This window comes from Diceros bicornis, chromosome 4 (assembly GCF_020826845.1).
Source record: "Diceros bicornis minor isolate mBicDic1 chromosome 4, mDicBic1.mat.cur, whole genome shotgun sequence".
Taxonomy (NCBI): Eukaryota; Metazoa; Chordata; class Mammalia; order Perissodactyla; family Rhinocerotidae; genus Diceros; species Diceros bicornis.
Genome location: NC_080743.1, coordinates 2903793 through 2928554, shown reverse-complemented (window position 1 = coordinate 2928554; position 24762 = coordinate 2903793). Strand labels below are relative to the sequence as shown.

The window sequence follows — 24762 nt, the reverse complement described above, 5'->3', positions numbered from 1 at the left end:
ACAGTATTTAGTAAATGTTTCCAGCAGGTATAGCAATGAGGAGAAACTTGAGGAGGATATAAAAGAAATGTCAAATAGAGCCATTGCTCTCCAGGAATTTGCAATGTCATTAAGAGATTAAAAATAGGCATGACACAATTCGATTATAATTGACAGTAGTACATGGTTAGGACAAAAGAAGAATTATATATGCAAAATAATATTATATTACAGTTCCCAAAATAGTGCCTGGCACACCGTAGGTGCTCAATAAATGCTTATCATCTGACTGATGCGGGGCATCAATATAAACTGAGAAGGCAATCCATGAACTGTAGCTTGAAGGATCAGCAGCATTTAGATAATGAAAAGTGAGGAAAAGACATAATGGAGAGAAGAAATAAAGAAAAATAAAATTCATGACAGCTGGAGAAGTATTAAAGTAATAAAAAAACGAGTTGCAATAATCAGGTGATTAGCGCTTAGAGCACAGTAAGAATGAAGAAGTAAGGACCACTAAAACTGATGTGTTGAAAGAAAGAGATAAGACTTCGTATTTAAGAGATAAAATATGTGACAACCAAAATACACGTTTCAAGTCTAGGTAACTAAGAGAACACTGGACAAGTTTCACAGCTATACCAAAACGCTGAGAAACATCACTTTTGAAAGACCTTTCTATAAGACTGACTCCACCACCTCTTGCTCTAGCCAAACCCTAGATCTCCTAGTCCAAACTTAGACGTCTACATGGGATCTCAGAACTAAAGGTAAAACTTGAAGATGGCACCTTATGCAGAAAGTAAAGGATTCTTTATTGAAGGTATGAGAAATTGCGCCAATACCATAGATGCATGCAAAATTTCCACTTTACCACTAGTTGGCTTGCCTACCTAAAATGTAAGACATATTTCTGCTCTACTCCTAATGACTTCCAAAAATAGAGAATTAATGAGGTTTTGAAGTGACTTTAAAGGATGATTTTCAAAAATTATCTCTAAGCGTATTTAGATAATAAGCTCAAGGCTTTAATGATATTAAGATAATCACTGAAAAGGTGTACGTTAGCTGTATAACAATAATATAATAATATCAAACATATTATTAATCCATTATAGAAGGATATACTATGGCACTGAAAAGGCAAAAACAAACATAATTTACATTGAGATTGATTTCTCACTCATTTTAAAGGCTAAATTATCCTAACATGTACTTACACATCATTTTTATATTATATAAATCATAATTATTTTCATATTTTATATTATTTACACAGCGCCAAAATACATTTAAAAGTGGAAATTTAAAAATAGGAAAAAAGGGGCCAGCCCCATGGCTTAGTGGTTAAGTGCACTCGCTCCGCTACTGGTGGCCCGGGTTCGGATCCCGGGCACGCACCGACGCACCGCTTCTCCGGCCATGCTGAGGCGGCGTCCCACATACAGCAACTAGAAGGATGTGCAGCTACAACATAGCACTATCTACTGGGGCTTTGGGGAGAAAAAGGGAAAAAAAGGAGGAGGGTTGGCAATAGATGTTAGCTCAGAGCTGGTCTTCCTCAGCAAAAAAGAGGAGGATTGGCATGGATGTTAGCTCAGGGCTGATCTTCCCCACACACAAAAAAAATAATAAAAATAGGAAAAAAAATCTCCATAGTTCCACACCCTAGTTTGGTTTTTATGTAATCCTTCCTAATGCTGGCCTTATATAAAAACCTATTTTTTTTTTTTTAAAGATTTTATTTATTTATTTTTTTCCCCCCAAAGCCCCAGTAGATTGTTGTACGTCATAGTTGCACATCCTTCTAGTTGCTGTATGTGGGACGCGGCCTCAGCATGGCCGGAGAAGCGGTGCGTCGGTGTGCGCCCGGGATCCGAACCCAGGCCGCCAGCAGCGGAGCGCGCGCGCTTAATCGCTAAGCCACGGGGCCGGCCCCTAAAAACCTATTTTTTACATTCTTTTTTTTCTCTCTCTCTCTTTTTTTTTTTTGTGAGGAAGATCAGCCCTGAGCTAACATCCATGCTAATCCTCCTCTTTTTGCTGAGGAAGACCGGCTCTGAGCTAACATCTATTGCCAATCCTTCTCCTTTTTTTTTTGTTTTTCCCCCAAAGCCCCAGTAGATAGTTGTATGTCATAGTTGCACATCCTCCTAGTTGCTGTATGTGGGACGCAGCCTCAGCATGGCCGGAGAACCGGTGCGCCAGTGCGCGCCCGGGATCTGAACCCGGGCCGCCAGTAGTGGAGCACGCGCACTTAACCGCTAAGCCATGGGGCCGGCCCTATTTTTTACATTCTAATTAACACTATTTTATGTTATAAATGTTATATTTGTTTAATGTTATATCCAAAACATTTTGCCATTGAAAGAGAAGAACAAAGTTGGGGGACTCACACTTCTTGATTTCAAAACTTACTACAAAGCTACAGTAATGAAAACAGTACAGTACTGGCATAAAGACAAATATATAAACCAAAGGAAGAGATTAGATAGCCCAGAAATAAACTCTCACATACATCATTAAATAATTTTCAACAGGGGCCGGCCCCGTGGCTTGGCAGTTGGGTGCGCATGCTCCGCTGCTGGTGGCCCAGGTTCGGATCCCGGGCGCGCACCGATGCACCGCTTCTCTGGCCATGCTGAGGCCGCGTCCCACATACAGCAACTAGAAGGATGTGCAACTATGACATACAACTATCTACTGGGGCTTTGGGGGGAAAACAAAAAAAAAAGGAGGAGGATTGGCAATAGATGTTAGCTCAGAGCCGGTCTTCCTCAGCAAAAAGAGGAGGATTAGCATGGATGTTAGCTCAGGGCTGATCTTCCTCACAAAAAAAAAAAATAATAATAATAATTTTCAACAAGGGTAACAAAACCATTCAATGAGGGAAAGGACAGTCTTTTTAACAAACAGGGCCAAGAAAAATGGATATCCACAGGCAAAACAATTAATTCCGACCCTTACCTTACACCATATATAAAAATTAACACAAAATAGATTGAAGACCTAAATCTAAGTACTAAAACTATAAAACTCTGAAAAGAAAACATACAGGAAAAGCTTCATGGCCCTGGATATGGCAATGATTTCTTGAATATGACACCAAAAGTACAGGCAACAAAAGAATATGTAGATAAAATGGACTACATTAAAATTAAAAACCTTTGTGCATCAAAGGGCACTATTAACACAGTGAAAAGGCAACCCACGGAATAGGAGAAAATATTTGCAAATCACATATCTGAAAACGGATTAATATCCAGAATATATTAAAAATTCCTACAACTCAACAACAAAAAAACAAAAAACTCAATTAAAAAAATGATCATAACACTTGAATAGATATTTCTCCAAAGAAGACACACAGATGACCAATAGGCACACGAAAAAATGTTCGACATCACTTCATTAGGGAAATGCAAATCAGAACCATGAAATACCAGTTTATGTCTACTAGGATGGCTATAATCAAAAAAAGAGAAAATAATAAGTGCTGACAAGGATATGGAGAAACTGGAATCCTTGTGCTTTGCTGGTAGGAATGTAAAACGGTCAAGCTACTATGGAAAACAGTTTAGCAGTTCCCAAAAATTAAACACAGAATTACCATATGATCTAGCAATTCCACTTCTGGGTATATACCCAAAAGAATTGAAAGCACAGACTCAAACAGATATTTGTACACCCATCTTCATAGCAACATTATTCGCAATAGCCAAAAGATGGAAAGAATTCAAATGGCCTTTGGCGGATGAATGGATAAACAAAATGTGAGTAAGATATTACTCAGCCTTAAAAAGGAATGAAATTCTGACACATGCTGCACATGGATGAATCTTAAGGACATTAGGCTAAGTGAAATAAGCCAGATACAAAAGGACAAATATTGTATGATTCCACTTACATAAGGTCCCTAGAGTAGTTAAATTCAGAGACAGAAAGTAGAACAGTGGATGTCAGGAGCTGAGCGGAGGGAGAAATGGGGAGTTATTGTTTAATGGATACAGAGTTTCAGTTGGGGATGATGAAAAAGTTCTGGAGATAGATAGTGGTGATAGTCACAAAACAATGTGAATGTATTTAATACCACAGAACTGTACAATTAGAAATTAACAAAATGGTAAATTTTATGTTATATAAGTTTTATCACAATAAGAAAAAGATTTTGCTAAGCAATATTCAAATTTTCAGTTTAACAGGTTGTATAATTACCCACTGAGGTGGTATACCATTACTTACTTATTTCTAAAATGTTGGACATTTAGGTCATTTCCAATTTCTCATCAGTATAGATAATGCTAAAATGAATACTATTTTGTCTAAATGTTTTTCTTCTGATGAATAATATCCTTCAGAAGAACTTCTAGGCAAAAAGTATGTATATTTTTAAGGTTAATGACGTGTTCACATATTGCTTTGCAAAACAGTGATGCCAATTTTACAATACTACCGATGGTGTATAATATAATAATTTTGCCATTACTATAACTTAGTCAGTAGTGGTATTAAAAAATTGGGTGGTAGGGGATGATTTCTTACGCCAGATGTAGGTACATAAAATATTCATTATAGTATTCCATACATTTTTGTATATGGTATTGTAATTGTTTTTGCATTAATTTATATTAATCCAATAAAAATGATATAACAATAAATAAAAGTTGGTATTGTAATAATTTTTGCATTAATTTAAATTTCTCTGATTATTAGCAACGTTGAACATTTCTACACATTTATTATTTTTGTCTCCTTTGCATCACCTGCCTATTCATCCCCTATTCTTGTAGCTCTATTGCAGACTTGGTATTTTTCTTACATATTTTAATAAACTCTTTTGACTATTTTAGATATTAACCACCCTTTGTAAGCTTTGATGCGTGTATTTTCTCTATTTACTTTTAGTTCAGTTTTGGTTATTTTTCACCTTATGTAAGTTTTCCTTTTTTTTTTGCAGAGGAAGGTTGACCCTGAGCTAACATCTGTTGCCAATCTTCCTCTTTTTGTATGTGAGCCACCGCAATAGCACAGCCACTGACAGAAGAATGGTGTAGGTCTGCGGCCAGGAACTGAACCTGGGCTGCTGAAGTGCAGCGTACCAAACTTAACCATTAGGCCACAAGGGCTGGCCCAAATTTTCCATCTTTATATTCATCTTTTCTTTGGAGATTTCTTCTTAAATTAAATTTTAAGAAATTACCGTTATTGCTGAACTATTACTCAAGCTTTCAGTCAATCAATTAAGCACATGCATTGTCACACCTTTGCAATATAAAACATACAAGTACTTTTAATTCTGAGAAATTAACACGTGACCCTAAATTATTGGAAATCATCTTCATAAGTATATTGCCCATGGCAGAAACAAGGCACTATATATATTTCAACAACATCCCTATGAGGCAATGTGGGGTAGATATAAATTAGTTATTTTAATAAACAGAGAAATAGAGGTACCCAGAGGTTATACGGGTTCAGAGTTTTATAAGGAGTTTGTAGAAATATTAGGTCTGGAGTCTAAGACTTTTGGATCAATACTTTTACCATTAGATCATGTTTCCAAAAGAAAATATACTTAGGGTACTAAATTCAAGATTATAACACAATGAGGTTTAAACTTGGGCTTGAGCCAAAAGTTCAAGTACTATTAATGATAAGCAAGAGTATGTACAGACTTTCATTTAGCCTCTCTGTAAATCTCTTGGATGGGGATCTATTATGGACCAACAACAGATGCTGACATTACCTCAAAGCCAATTGGCTTTATTCAATATAGTCAACCTGACCTTGAAAGATGACTGCTATAGAGAAGAAAGGAAAGATATATGGTATTTAGATAAGTCACTCTTCGAGACAGTTTGAACTTTTTCCTTTCAATCAATTGTGACCATAGCATTATCAGACAGAATTTCATCTAATATATTTTATGAACATCTTATTTTATATTTACTCATCTGGCATGGTAAGGGATACCGGTTTAGAATTACAGACTATTAAAGGTAGAAGAAGTCTAAAAAGCAACCCAGCCCAGACTTCTCTTTTGATTGACGAAAGTCTGAAAAGTAAAGTGATATGCCTGGGTCACAATTCTTGTTGATTGCAGGACCAGAACCGAAACCTAGGTCTCCTTACTTTCTCTCCAAACTACCAGCTATATTCAAAATTCTGTTCTTTTCCACGCTTCAATATCTGTCATGATTTTTTAAAAATATTTAAAGAAACTTCCGGTATGTGAAATTATAATAAAAATATGATAAAGCATTATCATATGGAATTATCCATATATTTAAGTATTAAAATAAACATAATTATTTGGTTTTCTTACTAAAAAAATTTAGATTTTAGTAGCTGGAAATTTCTTAAATTTGTATCGTAATCATGGGTGTAGCAGCCCCCCTCCCCGAGTTAAAAAAAATGTTGAAATGAAACTAAGAAATAATGCACTCTGGGGGTCAGCCCCGTGGCATAGCGGTTAAGTGCACGCGCTCCGCTGCTGTTGGCCCAGGTTCGAATCCCGGGTGTGCACAAACGTACCACTTGTCAGGCCATGCTGTGGCGGCATGCCACATAAAGTGGAGGAAGATCAGCAGGGATGTTAGCTCAGGGCCAGTCTTCCTCACCAAAAGAAAAAAAAAATAGGAAAGAAATAATGCACTTTCCCTGGTACACTGGTAGTAAACATAATTTGCGGCATTTGGGAAACTCAAAGATGGAAACATTTTTCCATGTGCTTACGGTATTTCTGGGGGCAGTACCACGGGCTGACAGAAGATGTCTTTATAAAATTTAGCTGGGAAGTGGGTTAAATATTTTTATTAGAGGTCTTTCCTCAGTTCTAATTCTAGAAAAGGTGCAGGTAAAAGGGAATCTGTAAGTTTCTTTGGAAAGGTAACCAACCTGCATACTACAATACACAGTTAATAAGGCTGGAAAACAGTAAGACATCAGCTATTATAAAATAGAAGTAAAATTAATGCCACATTATTATATCAACCAGACTTCAGTGTAATCATCATACTATTTTGAAAACTAAATAACATTACTAGGAGAATTTGTAGCTCTCCCGTTTAAAAGGAAGCATTCAAAATTTTAAGATCTGCCAGACATGAAACACACAATGCTTATTCAACCCAAATTTCCTTTAAAACAAATAGACTTTCAATAACACAAAGCTTTTTCTCTAGGACTTAGACTAAAATGTTATGAATTAAAAGAAAAAAGCACTGACAAATTGGCTGGCTCATTCAAATAAATCAATTTGAAAGGATTAATCTATAATAATAGATTAAGTTGACAGCTTGAGTATTATTAAAAAAATGGAAGAAGACTGAGTTTTAAAAAAATTTTTAGAATGAGAGTAAGAAATTCCACGTATGATATAATTTTTTGACAATATAAAGCAGAAATAAAATAGTAACTTGTAATTCTTATATACAGCATAAGGTGGTGCTATATTCTACCAATTCAGGTAAACTCATATAAAAGGAAATAGAACTATTAATTCATTTATTTGTCATATACAAATTTTACTTATTTTCATTCACAATGTATAAGGAAATGCTGAGAAGCACAAACTAAAAACAGTAAAGTTGAAAATTCTAGCTATCAAAAACCTTAAACATATCAGTAAAGTTACATTTTTCTTGGAACACTGTAGAAAACACAATTTGTTTTGACTTACACTTCTCTATTATTATTAAAGTTTTAGGTGAGGTGGAATTATTAAGCAATAGACCTGCCAAGACTTAGTCAGAGGAGGAACTTATGTATCATCATCATCATCACTGTTGTTTTTTATAAAGCTATCCCATGTCACATACTTCGCTATTTGCTTTTTGTTAAGAGAAGTAAACAGACAGTCACTGCACTTTTTGTTATTAAAGAATTATAAACTGTATATACTTAAAAACAAAAGGTTAAATAGATAATTTATAAAGGGAAAAACTGATTTGGACTGCCACCTAATTGATGAATTGATCAACATTTTGAAAATATGAGAAACTTTTGTAACAAAATTATTTGGAACCTTCACGAAAATTAAGTTAGACAACCACTTCAAGTTTAAAATGTGTATATTTGTATTGTTATATACATACACACATATATAACATGTTGCACAACATATTCATGTATATTGTTGAATATGTTATATGTTGAATAACGTGTTACACAACACATATACGTATATGTAAAACATAGGCATATTCTAATTAGGAGTCTGTATAGGAAATAGTGCATTTCTAGAGTTTATAACTCATGGTTTGGGGCTTTCTCTAATTCTTGTCATGACTGGCAATTGAAGTTATTCTCTCAAAGAAAAATTCATGACATTCCTTGCACATTACAAAACCTAAGCAAATGGATACAATTCAGGATTAAAAAAAGAATAGTGATACCGTACCTACATATGGTCTTAGAAAGAAAGAAATACACGTATAGTCCCTATAAGGGTCTTATTTTCCTCCAGTAATTCAGGCCTTTACCAATCATGTGGATTTATGGTTTAAAATCTGGCTTATGCATACCCCATTACAACAATTTTCTAATTTCTGAAAGACCCTTCTTCTCTGTCCCAATTCTATATTTCTTCACTCCACATGAAATTGAGATACTCAAACTTGTTTAAAACAGATTTAAAGTACTTGAAGAAAATTAATTTAACAATTCTTTTAGTCACTTATTCTATCAATTTCGATGAAAACAAATTATATAATAACTATATTCATAACCAAGTACTTCTCAGAGTCGTTATGAAACTTAATATATAAAATTTATGAAATTTATAAAAAATAACTTCCAAATCAAATGCAAAGAACTCAATCCTGCTGAAAAACAAAAGGGTTACAGATTTTGAAAAAACTCATTTCAGCTCATCTAAGAAATAGATAGTAAACAACAGTGGGCAGTATCAAGACCAGAGATAGGATATAAAAGTCAGGTAAATAATAAGAAGGCTATCAAGTATTTCCAAAAGACATCGGATTTTACATGAAAGTCACAATTTAAAAGTTGACAGTACATGCCATCTTCTTTTAATCATTAAGTTCTCCTAGAACCTTTTAATCAAATCCCAATTATCATCAGCACCATCCCTGCTCTAGATGTCTTAGATGCAAAACTTAAGTAGTCTTTTGTTATATAATCACTATGGCCTAGAGACTGATTCCGGCATTGTCTGTTAGATCTGTCCCTTCCCTCCTATGTTCAGGCACCACCTTGGGCCTAGCTGTCATCCCTTTATATTTGGATAACTCTACCAGCCTCTCAGATAGTCACCCCAATTTGAGGTCTCCGTGCACAATATATAATACAATAGTAGAATAACTTTTCTCTGACTATACTTTCATCATATTATTCCCAAAGACTTTCAGTCATTTCTTAGTTCTATAATAATATTAACAACGCTATTATTTATTAAAGTTAATACTAGGTCCCTGGCACTGTGCTAAATGCTTTATACACGATAGATGATATACATCTTTCAAAAACACACTAAATATAGTTATTCTCAATTTATATAGATAAGGAAACTGAGACTCAGAAGGGCTGCTGACTAACTTACTAAAGGTCACACAAGTCTGTCTCCATCCAAAGGTCTTCATCGGTACCTAGAACAGCGCTTGGCACAGAGTGGTCACTCAAATATTTGTTGAATAAATGAAGAAATAAGTGAAACACTCTGCTATACTATCTTGATATATTGTTAATAATCAAATGAAAATTTTTATGTTTTAATTCAAGGCTCATATTTTACATTAAGCAAAATAGCTGGCATACATTATCTTTTCAGTAACTATTTGTTGAGTTGAACTAAATTAAAAGAATTGTATTGGTATGAGCCCAATTAACAAGAGCATGACACTAGAAAAAGTCTTATTATGGTTTTAATATAATCCATATTAATATTTATTTATATCTCTCTTTATACTGGCTAAAATTATGTTTGTTTATACTTTTGAATCAGGTCAACTATAATTATTTAACTAAGTTCATTTTATTAGCATTCGATTTAGTTGCAAAATACAAGCTTCCATTGGTGGAAAATAATATTGTTGGAACACTAAATATTGTGTGTGAACACGCTCGACACGTACACCAAATTGCTTAGGGTGTATAGATTCCTAAACAGTCTGAAGAAAATTCCTTGGAGATAATGTTTTAAAATTTTAATATAGAATAAATATCACTGTCTAGCAATTTAAAGATATAAGGGACTGCAGAGTTCAATAACAAATACAGAGTTGTTATTTGAAACAAAAATGTAGCTCTTGAGAACAATTAGTTCAGTTTTCTAACAGCAGTTATAGTATGTGGTCATAACCATTTTTCCCCCTTTTACGGAAGTCTCTAGGTACACATTTTTAACGTATCCTAGCAGTTTCCAGTTAATGTTTTATATTTCTGTAGCTATTATTTTCTGTTGAAAGAAAACTAGTAAAGGTTGAGTCTAGACAGGGAAAACAAAGGAAGAAGATCAATATTAACACTCTAAAAATATTGACCTAGCAAAGTGACTTTGTTATCTTTCTCCCATAGGAATTGATATTGAATGAATGATTTATTTATAAGAAACACCTATGCAAAGTATTTGTTAAACAAAACAAAAAAATTGCTTGGCAAAGTACATAATTAGAGAATCTATTCATCAAGTTTGGAAATTGAACAGTCACCATTTTCAAACTGAAGACCTTTTAATAATATTCTTATTCATCATTTTTACTTCAAAAGTATTAGAACTGACTTATAGGTAGAAGTGCTACAATACACAGAAAACCTCAAAGAATTATTTCACAAACTTTATCGGTTCTCTGTAGATACCACATAGTTATTAACAAAGTCAAATTTTTTTCAAAAAAAGTCATATCTATTAATTAAAATACTATACCTTTACTGAGTTTGGCTCAGTTAACTTTGAGTTTCGGTTACTGTTAGCACCCATGGTGACTGTGAAGGAGACAGATGTTTTGAACTTTCTCGTTGTTGCCAGTAAAGAAGCCCTGTTGTCACCTGTAACGAGTAATGGTTATTTGGTCTCATATTGCGAAAAGTTGCCAAAGAGACTTGTTTCTAAACACAGTGTAGTATAAAGGGCCGATGCATTCACTTCGTTCTCTTTGTTCTTCCTATTGAAATAAAGTCAGAAGTTTTATATTTATCGGGCTTTAATGGTCCCTAATTTACGGGCTAATAAGATTCTTTATTACAACATGTCACCTTTTAGCCTGAAACTCTAGTTTTAATAAAGTATAATAAGCATAGCCAAGTCAAGTTCCATAATAAAATTTTACTTCAACAGATTTTTACAGCTAAGAGAGTCTAGAAACGGTAGCTAACAAAAGTTGGATTCTCATTTGTTTTATCACTGACAAGGTAGGATGAAAGGAAAAATCTATCTGAATATGACCCTCCATTCTTGATCAAGAAATTCTTAGTGTCAAAAGTAAATACCTTTATTTGTGAACGTTTCCTCATCAGTTTTTCTCATGATTCTAGGCGATGGTTTTGGTACTGGTGATGGGTCCCTTTCAGGGGATGCTTCGATGTGGCTTCCAAAATGTTGACGCTTCAGTTTACTGTCAACCTCTAGTTTTTCTACAGCAGTTTTGAGACACTGTTCATTGGTTGTCAGATATAATTTACAAAACTACAGGAAATAAAAAAGGAGCCCAGTGGGTAAAACATTCAGTCACACCTTTGGGTGCAGAAGACAGATGCACATTAGTAGGCAAGGGATAGACTGATAGATGGAATATATTTCCTACTGAACTAGACTACTCATTTTATTTTCTAGGATCAGATTGACCACCCTCAGGTGACCCAGTGAAATGCAACCACGATTCAATGAGGAAGTCATACTCTGAGCGAAAATAAAATGTTACACAAAGAGAGGTGATTTATTTATTTTTTACAAGACGTGTAGACTTGCGTTTGTTCTCAATAATTTTTATGATTCTTCCACCCCAGAAAAAGCATATTTCTGAGGAAAGTCTCTATGTTTGTGTGTGTCCGTGCGTGTGGGGGCACATGCATGTATTTTAACTTGGTTATATTACTTTTAACACAGTCATCAGATTACAATTGTGGGGCTGGGAAGATTAAATTTCAAGTACAGGTAGTACACAAAACATAAGTATGCCACTGCCATCATTAAAAAGAAGTGCCCCTTTAAAAATACTTCTCCTACACATTAGGCAAATTTACATCAATATGAGCTTATGTACCTTGATGTAGTCAAACTTGCCATCAGCATTTACATCAGCCAAATTTATTATGGCATTTACTTCTTCTCGAGTCATCTTCTCACCTCTCTGAAAAAACAAGATTTATTTTAAAGCAACATGACTATCACTTTGTTATGCACAGGGTGAGTAGAAATTCATTTTAATCTTTTCCACAAGTTTGAATATATGGTTTCATTATAAATCCCAGAATGAGTATTACATCAAGCAAGAATGAAACTGTTGTACAAAATAAAATTTCACAATTTCGTTAAATTTTGTAAAAGTGTGAATTTCAGTTTACTAAATTTCAACAACGTGTATCATAGATTCAGTAATAACTACTATTGATTTAGAGTAATACTTTCTCACATTGTACCAAGACACAGAATGGATTCCTAATCCCATTTATACTTTGTTTCTCTTTTACTTATCACATATGAACCTATCACTGATTTACAAAGAATTCTCGGAAAGAAAGAACTGCAAAGGAGCACAAGGGGATTGCAACATGGGCTCAGTTTTATACCTTATCTTTTATTTACAAAGCCCCTTTCATCCAAAAGGATGCTTAAGCACTTTATAAACAACATATATATGACTCATTTCACCTGCCAATGAAATAGTTATTTTTAATGTGGACTTTGGTAGCCAGAGCTAGATTCTAAGTTGTTTTGTAAAATATGCATATTCAAAACAGATCTTACCTTTGTTAGAAGTTTATAAAGGTCAGTGTGTAAAATGGAGCCATCATCATTTACATCTAATTGCTTAAATGATTTTAGCAGTTCTGCTTTTGAAGTAGGTTTTTCCTTCCTTAAAATTACACAAAAATCATCAAAATTCAGTTTGGCAGTTTGAGGAGTCCAATACTTATTAATGGTCTTTTGGGATGGATTTCTTCCTGCATGCTGAAGAACTGCCCAATAAAACAAGTATTATTTGTTATAGTAACATCTGAAATTGGAATTCAAGTGTATTTTTTCTTTAAATCATTATATATTACAATATTATACAAAACTTCACACATACCAATATACTACCTTTGGTGTGGATAATCTAGTGATATCAATGTATGCCTGACTTGCAAAAATGAAAAATATCTATGTTACCAGCTAAAGATTCTTGATTTACTAATATCAGAATTAAATAGATTTTTCCTATTCTGACAGTTGTTTCTCAATCTACATAGTTTAATTAAATGATAATACCCGATTTACTTCGTAAGAGTGCCTGGAGCAAAAAATATATATATATATTAAAAACAATCATCCACTTGTTTGAGGATGTTAGAATAACCACAAAAAGTATAAATTATTACTTCTTCTGGCTCAACAAGTATCTTAATGAAATGAGGAAACTATTAGTTTGAGAATATTACTGTCAACAAGACACGATAGCTAAAACGTTCATCATTGCTAGATATCAGAGTTTCAAGAACAATTAATCATATCCCAAATGTCAAATATATGCACAAAAAGTATCTACTTGAAGTTATAACCCTGCTAAAAATCAAGAATGTCAACGTACTTTGGGAGAAGACTATTACAGAGATGCAATGGTCAAATTACTTTTCATTTTTAACCAAAACATTGAAAAATAGTCCTATAACCAGTTCATAAGAAATTCCTATTTTATTTTTTTTATAATTTTATTTATTTATTTTTTCCCCTGAAAGCCCCAGTAGATAGTTGTATGTCATAGCTGCGCATCCCTCTAGTTGCTGCATGCGGGACGCGGCCTCAGCATGGCCAGAGAAGCGGTGCGTCGGTGCGCGCCCGGGATCAGAACCAGGGCCGCCAGCAGCGGAGCATGCGCACTTAACCGCTAAGCCACAGGGCTGGCCCAGAAATTCCTATTTTAAAAGCCATGACCTTAAACCTATGAAAAGCGAAGAATTACGACACAAGAAACACTTTGTAAGTTTGCATATGTCATACCACACTAAAATATAATGGCTTCAAACAAGTGTAGCTATTTTGTACAATTGAATAGGAGTAACTTGGTAATTTGCAAATAAACAAATCCCTGCATATTAAGACTTAGCACCATCTAAAATGAACCAGTGATAAGTTTCCTAAGCACTATAGGAGGAATTAACGTAATTTTTAAAGGCATAATTGTCCTGAACTGTGCTACCAACTTCTATTATAAAATCTTATATTTGCTACTTCCAACTTTCTTAGGTGAGATTTCATGAGATCTGTGCATTGTCAATCAGCACTAAAAAACGATAATATGGATATTCTACAATTTAATGTAATAAGGACTAACATATATAAAATAATTTAACTAAAGACATATCCTCAAGGAAATAGGAACCAGATCAGGGTAATCAACACAGACATTTATGAGTCAATTATATTGAACATTCACTGTGCACAGCATAATACAGGGTGATTTTTTTTCCAGAGATACAAACTTCTTGGTTTCTAAGAAGTTTTATAATCTAAATAGGAAGTCCACACCTGAAGTGTAAAATTGCTACCTGTGGTCATTTTTTTTATATAATTTCATTTATCTATTTTTTTCCCCCAAAGCCCCAGTAGATCGTTGTAATGTCATAGCTGCACATCCTTCTAGCTGCTTTACATGGGACGCGGCCACAGCATGGCCGGAAAAGTGGTGCGTCGGTGCGCGCCTGGGATCCGAACCCGGGCCACCAGTAGTAGAGCATGCGCACTTAACCGCTAAGCCACAGGGCCAGCCCTGTGGTCGTGTTTTATGGTTAATAACATATCAGAAGTCCACGGACTAAGAGAAATGTTCTTATCCTCCAGATTACACCAGTGCATCATATGTAGATAAACGCTGGCACAGAAACAAGATCATCATCTAGAGGTGAGTTTCAGAGCTAACAAAAGCTGTAGCTCTGGTGAATCTTCCATTCATCTAGAAAGCTTTTGTGGAAATTCGTAGTGGAGATAATATGATTTTTTAAAAAATTTCCACAGGTTTATTTTGGATGCAGACAAAAGCCCTTATTACCATGCTGCCCTAGGAATAAAAGATAAGTAAGCATCTTGCCTAGGGTATAAATGGACAATTCCTTAATTCATCAAGAGAATCAGGGAAAAGGCATACATGTGTTAGGATTCCATTCCCAGCCAAGCTCCATCCTTTAAAAGCTGGAAAGACAAGTAGGACATAAATGAAGTTGTGATTTGAAGCCAAAAGTCATTGTGAAAGAAAACGGTATTTTGCGTCCAGCTTTGGGGAAACAGGTGCGGAACTCTTTCCCACAAGTGGCAGCTCAGCATACACTTGTTGCTATCTTCAATAACAAAATATTTTAAAATTGTAGTGTTAATTACAGAACTTTCTCAGAATAAAATTAATTATGCCAAAACACGTACTTAGTAAGAAGACATTCCCATATCTAAAAAATAGGTATAACTTAGTAGCCTACTAACCTAACTTTAATCTCCATTTATAGAGTTAGTTGGAGCCTATTATCTAAGTCTAATAATAGTAATAACATTATGTAACTGAAGATATTTAAAAGTTTACACCAAAATACTGATCTTTTGTCAGGGTTTTCTTTAAGCTTTGACATGAGTCTATAATACCCATATTATTTATTAAAGTTGGAAAAAAAATAGGAACTCTAAAGCTAAATCTGTCAGATTTTTTTTTTTGCTGAAGATTCACCGGGAGCTAACGTCTGTTGCCCATCTTCCTCTTTTGGCTTGAGGAAGCTTAGCTCTAAGCCCACATCTGTGCCAATCTTCCTCTACTCTGCATGTGGGTTGCCGCCACAGCACGGCTGACGAATGGTGTAGGTCCCCGTTGGGTATTCGAACCCACGAACCCGGGCCACTGAAGTGGAGCGAACTTAACCAGTACGACACTGGGCCAGTCCCTGTTAGATTTTTTATTTAAGGAAACTGCTTCCAAAGTTGGAAAAATAAGTTTCTCTACTCACAAAGTTATTAGCCTCAATGAAACTGACATGAATATTAAGTGTTATCTGGTATTGTTTGTCTTTTGAGACTAAAGACCTCCAAGTCATCAGATACACCTGGCAAGGTCCAAATTCATTGATGTGGGGGATATCTGCAACCAGAGGAATTTAAGATACGATAATGGAGAGAAGCAAAAAAAAGACCAACCCTCCCAACCAAAACCAAAAAAAAAAAAAAAAAAACCAAAAATTTTACTTCTTTTTTAAAATTTCACTTATTTCTTAATACTTCTCTTTTACAATCATTCAACCCATTTTTATATATCCTTTACATTTCCCCCAGTCTAGGTCAAATTCAGACTAGTGATTCAGATGCCAAAGGTGTTTTAATTCTATTATAAATCTTAAAATACCAAAATGAGAATTAAAAAAAAAATACTTTTAAGCAAGTAATTGATGGAAGCTATAAAAATACTAATCTAGTCTGTAAAAACATGGAAAGTTTTATTTTGAAGCTCCCAGAATACGTAACCATATAAAATGGCACAATAGCATAATGTAGTCTCATTGCTCAAGCTTCACTAAGAAATTGGGATGATTCAACAACGTAATTCTAGTTCCAGTCTTTCTGACTTATTAGATTTCAACAAATAAGGCAAAATACTTAAATTTTTAAAAAAAATTTTACCTAAGTAAAGTTGATCTTTAGAAATAATGTTTTCTAAGCTGCTTTTAAAAACAGTGAAGTAGGCAGCTCTACAATTCATATAAAATATCTCCTCTTCAGTTAGTGGAAATCTCTTTGCTCGAGGACTCTCTGAGGGCGTTGATTTCTGACTGGAGAAACCTGCATCACTTCCTGGACTGATGGCCATTCTATTAGAAAATAATTTTAAAATTGTTTTAGTCAATGTTAATCCCCCAGAACGCAAACGTCCTCTTGCCTTTCCAATGGGGGAAAAAAATCAAGACATTCAAGTTTTTACACGTGGAAAAACAGACGAACACTGTAACACGCACGTGGTTGTATTATCATGCGTTAAACTAGAACCCAGCTCCCGCAGTTGGTTTCCAACTGTGTGTACATATGTATATGTGTGTGTGTATGTGCGTGTACACCTGCACGGGAGCCAAAGCAACAACGACGGGACGACGACGACAGCGCCCAGCGCGCAGGCACGTGGAGCTCAGTGCCCGCACCGGCCGCCCTCGAGGAGCCGCGGCGAGAACGCGGACACCGCGTGACGGCCGCCGCGCCCTCCGCCTCTCCCGCGCTGAGTCTCCGCGCGCAGCGCCACGTCTTCACCCGCTGCGTCTCAAGCCCCCCGTACGGCACCGCCGTGGGGGCGCAGAGCCCCGTCGCTGACCGCGAGGCTTCGCGCTTCCCCGCCCCGGCGGCCGGGCACTGCTGCCCGTCCCACAGCAGCAGGCGCTCGCGCTCCCGCCCCAGCGCCGCGAACGGGGGCTTCTGCGCAGGTCACCGGCCACAGCCCCGGGGCCTCAGCTCCCGGCCCGCCCTCCCAGCTCGGAGCTCCAGACACATCCCAAGCTGACAAACGGAATGCGCCCGGCTCGGCGACGACACAAGCGGGGTGCCCTCGAGAGCCGCGCGCCGCAGCCCCAGCCCACTGACGACACTGGCCGCCCGGACTCGCGCACCGCGCCGGCTCGGCAGCCCGCAGGCCCGCGTCCCTGGCCCGGCAGACGCTCCTCAGGCCGCCGAGGTGAACGTCCCGGGGGCAGGGGCGGCCACCCCGCAGCGTCCCACAGCGGAAGCGTTCCCGCGGGACCCCGCGGACCCGCCTCCCGACACGGGGCCGCCGGCGGACGCCGCCCGGACGGCCGGGGGCGCAGGGCGCACGCGCTAACGGCCCCAAACACGCCCCACACGGCCCGCGAACCAGCGGAGGACCGCGGCTCCGGCGTCCGAGGCCCGGACACGGCCCCGCCCTGCCCTCCCGAGAGGACCGTTCCACGTCCCGTCCCTCGGGGCGGGCCCCTCGTTCACAGACTCATTCCCGGGAAGCCGGACGAGCACCGGCGGACAGAGGGAGGGCCGCGGGGCCAAGACCGCGCGTACCTGCCGCCGCGCCTCACCGGCCCGCGAGCGCTCACCGCCCCCCGCCTCGGCCCGCCTCTTGGTTACCATGGCAACCGCGCCTCGCCGCCGCCGGAAGTACGAGCCGGAGCATCGCCCCAAACGGTCCGGCTAGAAATCGAGGGAGGGTAGATCCGGAGAGGACGGAGACGGCGCTGTGCTTCTCCATGGGGCTGTTCCTGCCGGAGTCGTGAGGGGGTCCTGTGCTGTCCCCGGGGGGAGCTCGAGGCCGTCCTGGGCGTAGACCCTCCTCTCCCCGCAGACCCTCGGAGCCCGCGGGGCGCGGCGGGTGTTTCTGGCGGGCCGCGTTGAGGGGGACGCCGCGTCGCTCGCGCGCGCTTTTTGGGCGGCGCGTCTCCCGGGAGGCGGTGTTTTGGGAAGGTGGCCCTGAGGCTGTCGTCCGGCGGCGAGGCTTCCGCAGGGTGGACATGCGGTAGGTCTGTCGGGTGGCCCGCCCCGTCTTCACCCCCTCGGCCGCTCCCGGGCCGCCCGCCTGCCCGGAGCCTCCGCGGCCGGAGGAGTGGCCGCGGGCGGGCTGACGGGAGCAGCCTGAGGCGGCTGCCACGTGCCCGCCCCTCCCGGGCACGGACGGCGCAGGGGCGCCCGGGACTCGGGGGGCCCCGGGCGGGCTGAGGGGTGCAGCCTGAGGCGGCTGCCGCGTGCCCGCCCCTCCCGGGCACGGACGGCGCAGGGGCGCCCGGGACCCGGCGGGCGCCTGCACGAGGCGGCTCGTCCGGGTCCCGGACGGGCTCCCGCCCTCGGACCGGGAGGCGTGGCCGGTTCCGTGAGGGCTGTGCAGCCTGGCGAGCGCCCGCCGACCGCGCTCCGCTCCCTCCTTACTGCTGTCCTCCAGAAACTTGCTAAGCTCGGGAAAGAAGCGTTTGCGGGGAGGGGGATCGTGTCCAACACGCGGCATCGGCCGGCCGCGCCGTGTCCCGGCCTGGGTCCGCTCCTGGACTCTGCCGGGGTCACTTACTCCGCCGGCACGTGCAGGTGTGGGCACATGCGAAGTCGCAGCGCGGGAAGTGTTTGTACCAATAGGAGTTGACGGGAAGGTGGGAGGGTGTGCGGAGGTAAGCGATCCGCGCAAGACGAGGTGGACGTGAGGGAGGCCGACATGAGGGCGGTCCACACGAGGGAGGCCGTTGTAGAAGAGCAGCCCTGCTGGAGCCTTGAATGACCCCGACTGACTGCCAGCCGGATCAGCACGCGCCGCAGATCTGCCTGCTCTGCAGATTTCACCACCGCTGCGTGTGCATGTCCCTCCCGGCTGCCGTAAGATGGAACCTGTGATGACCCCAGAACAGAGTCTGTGCTGATAGCCATCATCAGTGACAACTGGAAGACCTGGTGTGGCGCTCCCGTCTGTTCTGTAACACCTGAGGGTCAACCTTCCTAACCCCGCCCCAGTAACCCAGGGGCTGACGTAACTGCTGTAAGGCTTTGTGCCCCTTAAGATGGTTTTTTTAGACATTAATGGGCCATCTTCCCTCTTTCTAGCAAGCTGTGATTAAAAAGTCCCTTTTCTCCTACCACCTTGCCTCCTAACTATTGGCATGCCTTGCCGTGGGCAGACAAACCCCCTTTTTTGGGGGGTAGCGTAACCTGCATTTATTGAGTCTGTAAGGATGATTTGAGTACTGTTTAGCAGGTGACCTACATTTTTGTTGTTGAATTCTAAAGAAGGGCGCTAGGGGGTAGGGACTGCTGTTATTTCTACTTTCCAGAGAAGGAAACAGCACCCAATAGGATGTGCTGCACATAGGTGTCAATAAAGACGTGTTTTGCTTATACCCTTATAAGTTATGGATGATTGAAGAAGTTTTCCTTTCCCCAGAATTAAGCAGCAAGACTTGGCTCCCTTCTGTTGCCCTAGAGAAATAACCCGGTTAGCACGTATACAAAAATCCCTGCTGAGGAGGAATACAGTGGAAACTGGGGTGTATGTGCCTAACAAGTGGTGATACTTTCTGAGCTCGGTTCCTGCTCTGTAATAGGTAGTGGGGAACCAAAAAGCTATTAACTATTAACAGTTTTGGACAACTGTTTTTTTAACATATTGACAGGTACATGTTATATTAGGAGAATCTGTAGTAAGTATATTCTGACAATAAATACATGGCGTTGAAGTTGACATTCCAAATATACAGTTGTCTCTTGTAGTGATGGGAGGTTGGTTCCAGGACCCCTGCCATCCAAATCTGCAGGTGCTCAAGTCCTGTAAACAAAATGGCATAGCGTTTGCATATAACCTGTGCACATCCTGCTGTATACTTGAAATAATCTTTAGATTACTTACAATACCTAATACCACGTAAATGCTGTGTAAATAGTTGTTATACTGCATTGTTTAGGGAATAATGACAAAAAAAATTCTGTACATGTTCAGTACAGATGCAGCCATCATAGGCCTTTTGATTGACGGGTGCGGAACCGGCAGATATGGAGGGCCGACTGTATAGCAACTTTGCTGAGTTTATATATTTTGGCAAAATGATTTAAGACTAAATTAATGGTTAGATAATGTATAAAGCATAATGGCATTTTAGTATAGGCTCTCCATCATTGTTTGTAAACTTATTTTTCAGTGTGGTGAAATTACAAAGTCACAAATGGTGTTGCAAAAAGCCATCTTGGCGGGGGCCGCCCCGGTGGCGCAAGCGGTTAAGTGCGCGCGCTCCGCTGCGGCGGCCCGGGGTTCGCTGGTTCGGAACCCCGGGCGCGCACCGACGCACTGCTTGGTAAGCCATGCTGTGGCGGCGTCCCATATAAAGTGGAGGAAGATGGGCACCGATGTTAGCGGCGTCCCATATAAAGTGGAGGAAGATGGGCACCGATGTTAGCCCAGGGCCGTCTTCCTCAGCGGGGGGAAAAAAAAAAAAAAAAAGAGGAAGATTGGCGGATGTTAGCTCAGGGCTGATCTCCTCACAAAAAAAAAAAAAGCCATCTTGGCGAAGTTACATATGAAGGTCTAGTTTTTAAGTGATGTTGAGATGGTGACTTTCTGGTATGCACTGGCAAGACTAAATGGGATTGTGTGATCTATCTCCTGTCTAATTTCTTTGAACCTTGACGGAAAAAAAATGTAATGAGTAATTGTGGAAATATACATTGCCTAAATGAATAAATAGAATCCTAAATAGAATTAAATAGAATTCCTAAAATAAATGGGAAAGAGCAAATGTTCAATGACAATAGAGTGGATGGATGAATCTTAAAAACATGCTTGGTGAATGAACCAATTTGTAGAAGATACATATAGTATATTATCTTTATAAAGCTCTTTAAGAACAAGCAAAAGTAAACTATTATTTAGGATTCTGTATGTGTACTTGTGATAAGATTATTAAAGGAAAAAGCAGAGAAATGATAAGTACAAAATTCAGTTTAATGGTTGCCTTTTTGGGAAAGCACATGGAATAGAGGAGGAGCATAGAGGTGTACCCACCCGTATTGGTAATGATCTAGTTCCTAAATTGTGTGGTGACTTTGTAAGTGTTTATTTTCTTATTAAACTTCATAACTTGCTCATTTTACATGTATTCTTTAGTATGCATCAAATACTACTTAAAATGTTTTTAAAGGATTTAGAGATTACCTGTCTTGACTTAAGTACTCAGTAAGTATAGTTTTCTCTGCCTTGTCTTTGGTCCTATAAGGCAGATGCTCTCTTGCAACTGGGAAAACAAATGAATTAGGTAAATGCTACTCCTGGTTTCATTACGCTGATCATCTTCCCTTTCAAACTTGCTTCTCCTTTGTGTACGTTATAAAGTTGGTGGCACTATCATTTCTCTATCTAGGTTGAAACCTTAATTTTTTTTTATTATTATTTTTTTTGGATTCGAAAACTTTGGAGTAAGACAAACCGGGGTTTGAATCTTGGTGTTGCTACTTTACCAGCTGTGGCTGTTAGATTGTTAACTCAGTGTCCTCATGGATAAAATAGTTACTCAATAAATATTTATTAATTGAATGATAAAGGTGCTGCTTTGAAGCAATTTCATCCTATATAGACAAATTTCACACCATGTTTATATTTGCATAGTACTAAAGTTAAACAAACTTTAATAATAGTTCTTGCTATAAATAATCAAATCCCATTCTAGTGCATTTTTTCCCTTAACATCTTTTCCTTTATAAAGTTTCTTAGTACCACCTGCTTAGTCTTTCTAATTAGTGTGGATCAGTATGCTAATTCAGCCAAGAACTGGTGAGAGTTAATTTTATTCTGTTCCAAGCTATAGACTGAACTAAGGTTATAAAGTTGGAATAGCATTAGTGTTGGAGAAAACTATTTGTAACAGTATTTCTGTGGGATCCATACTGATGATGTATTCATAAAAATCTGAGAGTTTTCTGAGAGAACTTTAAAATATTCTTTCTTTTCCTTCATAGAGGAAAATGAATATAAGCATATTCTGGATCTGATAAGCTATTTTATTGCACCTATTTGGGTTTGTAGTTATGCTGGTGGTAATGCTAAGTACAATGATTTTTATTGTGGATTAATTACAAAGAAACAGGAGATTGAAATGATGTGTGAGGCCAAGTAAAAGTTAACCATTTAATAAACATCCTTTGAATCATAGATGATATTCAAAGTTCTGTAAATTCTCTTACTTTAAAAGTATCATGCATTTTTAAGTGAAATAAGTCAGAGAGAGAAGGTTAAATACCGTATGATCTCACTCATTAAGTAGTAGATAATAACAACAACAAACAAACACAGAGAGACAGAGATTGGATTGGTGGTTACCAGAGGGGAATGGGGGAGGGAGGAGGGTGAAAAGGATAATTATGTTCCTTTTGTTCCACACACACATGTGTGTGGTGATGGATTGTAATTAGTATTTGGGTGGTGAACATGAGAACATGATGTAATCCATGCAGAAATAGAAGTATAATGATGTACACCTGATATTTATACAATGTTATAAACCAGTTACCGCAATAAACAAACAAAAAATTTGATCAGCCAAAAAAAAACACTATCATGCATTTTTAAAAGAAGATTAATTTGTTCATACTTAAGTATAAAAAAATATGAATTTTGAATACAATTCTTTCCTGCTTGTAAAAGTCAGTAAAAAAGTAAAGACAGAAGTGAGGAAGGTATAATACAGCCTTGTTATAAAAGCATGAGAGACTCCCCTGATATGGCAGACCAGAATCTCTGAAAGTCCCTATCATTCAAAAACAACTAGATCCTGCACAAATCATATTTTTTATTGCATTGGTAGACTTGTAGGACATTAAATCTCAATAGGTGAAACAAAAATAGTGACCCGAAACCAGAACTGTAAGCAGTAAGCACAGATGAAAGGCTATTGCCCTGAAAATAAATACTGATATCCATGTTGTGCTTGATAGACTAAGCCTTGGGTGAGAGGCAAGGTAAGGGAGTTAAACTTGAGACTTTGCAATTAAGCTGAGAAGGGAGTTAAAATGATCCCTAGTTGGTTCCCTTGGCTAGTGATGAAATCAAATGTACATCTTTGGGGGACAGCATCCTCAGTTTAGGCCCCTAGTTTTTTAACAGGTTAAGATCACCAAATATCCAAAATCATAGATAACTGAACACAAAAAGAAACACACTACCATGAGTGAAAGTTAAAACATATAATAATCAACAGTTTTAGATCTGAAAGAGTTTACAAAACAGAATTATCAGAGATACAATATGAAATAATTGTATAGAATGCTTAAAGAAATAAAAAGTTGAATCACAAAAATTAACAGGTAATGAGACTACCCAAAATGACCAAGGAGATTTTAAACTAGGATGGATTAGAATGTTCAGAAACAGAAAAAATATAATTGTTGAAATAAAAACTCAATAGATGGAGTTCCATGTCAGAGTAGTTTGTATTGGACTGAACCTTTCATAGATAACAATTTTAAACTCTGGACAAAATGTTAAAAACAACTGCTTCAGGGCACTGAAGAGCAACCATAGTAGGCAGAAACTGGAGGGGAATCAACCCTTGAAGGAAGGGAGCTACCATGGGCAAGGTTTGCATTCATAGTGTTTAACCCAAGGGCAGTCCGTATGGTGTAGTACAGCTTAGAACTTGGCAGTAAGCTCCAGTTTTACTGGTTTGAAGAGTCGGGACAAGAGTTTGGGATTACCAGGATTGCTGGAAAATAAAGGGAAAATCCTAAAAAGAGGATAGCCCCCAAATCTGGGTATAAACTGCCACAATCCTTGGTGGATCTCGGAACTGCTCATGGATGGGAGAGACTACTTAAAGCCTGTCAGGAAGCAACAGCTAGAATGTTGAAAGGATTGAGCAGAGGTTTCCGCTGCTGCCCGTCCCAGGGGAGACAGATTTTAGAGTTTGAATTTAGTCAAGTTAAATGCCTGCTAGAAGAGAACAAAACTGTTAAGAGTAAGATAACAGAATCCAGGGGCCGGCCCGGTGGTGCAAGCGGTTAAGTGCGCGCGCTCCGCTGCGGCGGCCCGGGGTTCGCTGGTTCGGATCCCAGGCGCACACCGACACACTGCTTGGTAAGCCATGCTGTGGCAGCGTCCCATATAAAGTGGAGGAAGATGGGCACTG

General features: G+C 39.0%; 2 protein-coding genes across 7 annotated transcripts in view; one reads left to right on the top strand and one right to left on the bottom strand.

Annotated features, from left to right (window-relative positions):
• The window catches only part of EFCAB7 (EF-hand calcium binding domain 7), a 38345-nt gene extending 19998 nt beyond the window's left edge, over nucleotides 1–18347 (bottom strand). The window contains exons 1-6 of one of the 4 annotated variants that reach the window (XM_058538205.1): nucleotides 18248–18347; nucleotides 16790–16977; nucleotides 12905–13116; nucleotides 12201–12287; nucleotides 11428–11623; nucleotides 10865–10986 (exon numbers count right to left, since the gene is read on the bottom strand). In XM_058538205.1, the coding sequence (XP_058394188.1) occupies nucleotides 10865–10986; nucleotides 11428–11623; nucleotides 12201–12287; nucleotides 12905–13116; nucleotides 16790–16976 (804 nt within the window). In that variant the 5' untranslated portion in view covers nucleotide 16977; nucleotides 18248–18347. Of the gene's footprint in view, nucleotides 1–10864; nucleotides 10987–11427; nucleotides 11624–12200; nucleotides 12288–12904; nucleotides 13117–16789; nucleotides 17183–17220; nucleotides 17290–18181; nucleotides 18223–18247 lie in introns of those variants that run through there. The other 3 variants (XM_058538204.1, XM_058538203.1, XM_058538207.1) reach the window with 3 other exon arrangements.
• Nucleotides 18348–18495: 148 nt separating this feature from the next.
• The window catches only part of ITGB3BP (integrin subunit beta 3 binding protein), a 70696-nt gene continuing 64429 nt past the window's right edge, over nucleotides 18496–24762 (top strand). For all 3 annotated transcript variants that reach the window (XM_058538211.1, XM_058538208.1, XM_058538209.1), the window contains exon 1: nucleotides 18496–18632. In XM_058538211.1, coding sequence (XP_058394194.1) covers nucleotides 18628–18632 — 5 coding nt within the window. In that variant the 5' untranslated portion in view covers nucleotides 18496–18627. The remainder of the gene's footprint in view (nucleotides 18633–24762) is intronic.